This window comes from Chamaea fasciata, unplaced genomic scaffold, assembly GCF_029207755.1.
Source record: "Chamaea fasciata isolate MVZ Bird 193981 ecotype frontalis unplaced genomic scaffold, bChaFas1.0.hap1 SCAF_1, whole genome shotgun sequence".
Classification (NCBI taxonomy): domain Eukaryota; kingdom Metazoa; phylum Chordata; class Aves; order Passeriformes; family Sylviidae; genus Chamaea; species Chamaea fasciata.
This window is the reverse complement of record NW_027094086.1, coordinates 148,415,779-148,421,241: the sequence shown is the minus strand read 5'-3', so window position 1 is coordinate 148,421,241 and position 5,463 is coordinate 148,415,779. Positions and strand designations below refer to the sequence as shown.

Sequence of the window (5,463 nt, the reverse complement as noted above, 5' to 3'; positions counted from 1 at the left end):
TCTAGGAGCATCTCCATGGCTGAAGCTGTTTGTTTGGGGAAACGAAGAGAACTCAGCTCTGCAAGCAAAACCTCTGCTGGCTGCAGTGAGAATAGATCAGGACAGGAGCATTCATTCTGGGGCCCAGCAGCATCACACACTGCTCTGCTCCCACTGACAGCACCGAGCTGACCACCTCTGCCTCTGGTGGAGTTATCCCTGAGGAACCCCTCAACGAGAAAAATCGATCATGACCATTTTCTGCAGGTTTGGTGCCAAACTGATGGCCTTGCCCAGCCCCAGGTTAAGGGCACTGTCACAGACTGGGGCATTTCCTGAGCCTCCCTCCCTGCTGATGGGCAGAGCAAACACACCAAAAGGTCACTGGCTGCACTCACTGAGACTTTATTACACCAATATGAGCGAAATCTTGCTGTTAATAACCCAGAGAGGTGCAGAAAGGATGAGAGGAGGGTTAAAAAGCACAGGTACTTAATTTTATCTCATATCTCCATGCACCAAGCCATCCTTCTCTAGAAGCCTCCGTTTTTCTCCATAGTCTGGAAAGCAAAAAACAGATTAATTCAGCAGAGAGGCAGAATAAGGCATGTCTCCATCCCAGGGAATGGTCTGAAGAAGGGCTTGTCCCCAGCTGAGCCAGGGGACTGCTCTAACGACTTAATCCCACCCAAAAAGGTTTATGGACCACACTGGCCTCCCTCTAACTCACATTGATTTAAAACATCTCTCCCCACCTTTCTTTTCGGCAGAACACACAATTTACAGAGGCTTTTCCACAAAACCGTCCTGGGAAAAGGCTGCTTCTTGTGCCAAGCATTATTTATGGAGAAAAGAACTCGTTGTTCATTCCCAAATGTAAAGCTGAGGGTGGATAGTGCAGCACTGCAGGATTTGCACTTTTAGAGATGTTTTATGTTTGCTGCATTTCCCATCCAGCTAATTCCTCCTGTGGTTTCCTGCAGCAAGGTTTTGTCTGGGTGAATGGTGATGATAATTTTTTGGACACGGAGCCCAGCTCCTGCCTGGCTGGAATTTTGTCTGTGGCCCTCAGCAGAGCATTTCAGCTCTGAGGCAGCAGGCGCTTCCTTGCAATTGTTTGACTACACCAAAAGTAGCATCAAATATCCTGATTTTAAACCTCCCCAGATCTCCCTGTTTTACTCCTGATGGTTTAAAACACAAGAAACTACTCTGAATGAAAAATAAATGAAAAAATTCCTCTGGTCAGCCCCTTGCTTTCCGGGGAGAAGCAGAGGCATGAAGCAACTTACGCTGTAGATCCAGTCCACATAGGCTGACACACGTGTGAAAACTGTGGGCTTCTGGTAGGTGTTACAGTAGGGAGCTAACCCAAAACTCACAATCCCATGGACTTCCCAGTGATCCTCCCTGTAGCAGTTGAGAGGGCCCCCAGAGTCCCCCTGGATTGGAGGAAGGAAAGGAAATATTCAGCCAAATTACCTGAGCAATGACTGGATAGGATTAAGGAGCACTAGAGACATAAAATATGTGAGAAGATAAAGGCTCTTCCTGGGCTCACAACTTGGTTTGTAACAGGGTTCTGACATAATTAAACCACACACACACAAAAATACACTAAATATCTACAGACCTATAATTATCTCATACCTATAACTGTACTATGTATAAGTGCACAACCTGCTTTATTTCTATATGTTTCTATATTATATGCCTATATTTACGTAATCACACATGCATTTTTCCACGATTTTTTAAGGGCTCTGCGTGGCTGCTTTTATTAGAAGCCACCTTTGCAGTGAAGGGAGTACAGGAAGAGGCAATAAGTATTTCTTGCCTTCACATGCCAAACCTCCTTGCCTTGACGCTGAGGCCACCTGGATCCTCCGGGATAATGGGAACCTCACAAGATCAACTTTTTCCAACTAAGCTGGGTCAGAGGGAGCTGCTGGGCATAGCCCAAACTTGCAGCAACCTCAGCTGTATGCAGAGTGGATGGGAAGGAGAAGGGTGACAAGCAATGCCTGGCTCAGGGTGCAACAACACAGCAGCATTGGAAGAGTGAACAAACTTCCTTGTAGCTTCACCCTTTGGGTCTGGGCAGAGGTGACTGCTGGAGTTTCACCCTTGTGCCCAGGATGTGGTCCTTGGGACATGCTGCTGAGAGACAGGGCCAATCTAATCTCCAGAATCAGAGGTGCACCCTGAAGGTCTGGAGGTTTTTCTCCCTGCTCGCTGATCTCTGGAGGAATGTGGAGAAGGTCTGGTTCAGAAGATATTCAGCAGAAAGAAGCAGAGGGACCAGGATTTGCAGGAGAACTCCTGCAGATGGAGAAATGGCAAAACCAGAACTTGAGGCACAGCAAGGTGAGAGAGGAAGGAAAAAGAAAAAAGACAGCTTGAAACCCCTCGGATTCTAAGAGCTCTTACACTGCATCCTGCCCTCACGCCGTCTCCACCTGCACAGAGCATGGTGTCCTTTGCCTGGGATCCCCACCAGTCCTCCTGAGAGCAGATTTCCTGGCCCACCACTGGCAGCATCACCTCCTGCAGCCTGTCTGCACTGCCACCACCTGCTGCACAGGAGAGAGGACACAAGGAAAGGTGACACCTCAGCCCAGCAGCTCCAGGGGCTGAGGAAAGAAGCCTTATCTTCATGGTGGTCCCCCTGGACACTCCCCCTTACTCACCACTGACCACTCCCCAGCCAGTAATATAGCAGGGGTAGTCATTGGGCAAAATTTCTCCCTTGGGTGGAAGCACTCCCAGCTCAACGAATCCGTTGGCGTTGGCAGGGGAGTCGAGGCGCAGCAGGGCAAGGTCAGAGCTGAAACAGAGCACAGGGGAAAGATTCCTCGCTGAAAATCCTGCATGAGGCTTGGGTCACACATCCTCACTCTTGTTTCATCACCCACACAAGGCTCCAGCCTCTGCTTGATGATAGGAAAGCACCTTGCAAATATAATTAATTATTCCTTACAGCTATCACAGGTGACAGGAAAGTAAGAGCAAGTAAGAGAGAAAAGGCAATGGTATGGACTGATAGAGGGATGACACTCCCCAAAAGTCTCCTACAGGTTTGGGGTGAATTTTGGTGGACCCTGGGTGGACAGGCATGTCTCTGAGGGGGGTTTGAGACAGTCCTTCAGCGTTTTCCTGTCGGCTTTCCTTCATCAGGTGCACACGGGGCTGTGACTGCAGGCAAACCCCTGAATCCTCTGCACATCCTGGATACATCTGGGTTTTTTTCCAAAACTGGGGAAAACAGGCCCATCTTTTCCCCATCTTGGGTAAAACAGGACCGAGATCATCCATGTGGACACCATGGAACACCTCCAAGAGAGGAAACCATTTGGGAAATCTCCTTTGCAGCATCTTCCAGTGCTTCCCACAAATCCAGCCTGGCTGGGAGTTGAACACACACATAAATGCTGGTGAGAGAAGATGCTCAGTATCGTTCAGCTATGTGACAATAAAAATAATTACCCGTTGGCAATATCATTGGGATTCCAGCCCTCATGGATGAAGATTGCATCCACACCAAGGTAGTACTCCGTGCCATCCACCTCCAGGAGGTTGTGCTCACCCAGAGCCACCCGGTAGGATGCTCCTGGGGGCCTGGAAAGGAATCACAGAGTGATTGGTGCAAAATCTACTCCCCACTGAGTGCTTTGCAGTGCAATTCCTGCACAACCCAGACCTTCCAGTGTCATCATTTCCACAGCACCTTCCACCAAAGGATTTTCAACACACTGTAGCCAAATTTGCTGTGAGTGTTTCTGGAGAAGGGCAAAGAAACCGGTGAATTAGCAGCTGAGGGGGCTGGGGGTGTTTAGCCTGGAGAAAAGGAGGCTCAGAGGGGACTTTGTTGCTCTCTGTAACTGCCTGAAAAGAGGATTCTAGCAAGGTGGGAGTTGGTCTCTTCTCCGAGGTAACAAGTACAGAATGAGAGGAAATGGCCAACGGATATTGGGAAAAATTTCTGCACTTGAAGGGTGGTCAGGCCTTGGAACAGTTTGTCCAGAGCAGTGATGGAGTCACCATCCCTGGAGGTTATTTAAAAGATGTGTAGATGTGGCACTTGAGGACAGGGTTCAGTTGGTGGGCTTGGCAGTGTTGGGTTAATGACTGGACTTCATGATTTTAGAGGACTTTTCTAACCTAAATTTTATTTCTAAGTGGTCTTATGAATCAGGCACATGCTGCCTGCAGTTTGCTGGTGAAGAAACTGAAGGTGCAGCATCAGCTGCTTCAGTGCTGAGCCTGGTCTTGAACAAGAAGGTACATTTTCCATTTCTGGACCTTTCTGGAGCAGAGTGTGAAGGACCAGCTGGTTACACTTTATTTTAAGTGCAAGCACTAAAGGCAGGAGCAATTAACGGGGAGTGTTGGTTTGCCGGTGTCCTATGGCATTGACACGTTTGTTCAGCACGGCCTGGGAGCAAGCAAACACGCCTTTTGTTCCACCTTTCCGTCTCTGTGCAGGTCTCTCAGGATGCAAACCCATGAGGAATGCTCACACTCATGCAAATGCACCTCCTCTTATGCAAATCAGCAATCAGCTTGATTTCCACTCCCAGGAAGTCATCGATTAATATGTAAAATCAAGGCTGAAGCCAGCAGAGTTTTCCAGCTCCCCTGATTAAGTGAGCAGGGAGATGTCCAGATGTGCAATGCACGGCACCAGTGGGGAGCTCTGAGGAGGAAAAGGGTCTGGCTCCCATCTGCAGCAAGAATGAGGAGCAGAGCAGGAGTTGTAACAGTTTTTATCCTACTCACACGCTGAGGCAGTGTGCTGCAGTCATGACCTATTTGCTGCTGATAAGAGTTCCACCACAAATGTGGGTGTAGTACCCCGGGTCGTTGGGGTAGGAAATCTGAAGTGATACCTGCATCAAACAACAACATATTTTACACCCCAGGCATGCCATGCCTCTGCAGAAACAGTATGTGTAGCTTTGGACAGTGGAAGCTGTTATTTTCTCACTGGTTTGTTTTTTATTTTTTTTCATTTCAGGCTTTTTTCTGAGTATAAGACTCCAGCAATACCTGCCACTTCCAGCTGTTAGGTTGGGCTTCGTGGCCTCCAATCACTCGCCCTGCCAGCACATCCTTCTGAAGAGCATCCCTCAGGGGAGTCCCAGAGATTGCCCCTAACACAAAATAGGAAGGAGAGAAGTTTGTTGTGTAGATTCCTAAAGAGCAATAATCCCCACAGGCAGTCAGGTCTGGAAGATGGAGTGGTTGAGGCTTGCACATGGTGACACTGTGGTCACTCTCCATCCTGGAGTGAATTTTCATCCTCCATGAAGGAAAAATACCATAATCAGGCTTCAAGATACAAAGCTCTCGTATAAATTGACTTGTTTTCCACACTCCAACCCCACCTATATGCACCAACCTACATCTCCTTTCTTTTGGGTTTTTGCTCCCTCAGAGAACTCCCAAATCTTTCTCATGGAGATAATGCTCCCACACTAGAGG

At 48.3% G+C, this 5,463-nt stretch overlaps 1 protein-coding gene across 1 annotated transcript; it reads right to left on the bottom strand.

Annotated features, from left to right (window-relative positions):
- Positions 1–501: 501 nt before the first annotated feature.
- Positions 502–5,262, bottom strand: LOC136294720 (elastase-1-like). Its single transcript, XM_066192796.1, has 7 exons — positions 5,029–5,262; positions 4,834–4,868; positions 3,466–3,597; positions 2,670–2,806; positions 2,410–2,555; positions 1,272–1,421; positions 502–539 (listed from the first exon to the last, which is right to left on the bottom strand). The coding sequence occupies exons 1-7, from the start codon at positions 5,260–5,262 to the stop codon at positions 513–515; spliced, it is 861 nt and encodes a 286-aa protein (XP_066048893.1). The 3' UTR covers positions 502–512.
- Positions 5,263–5,463: the final 201 nt, after the last annotated feature.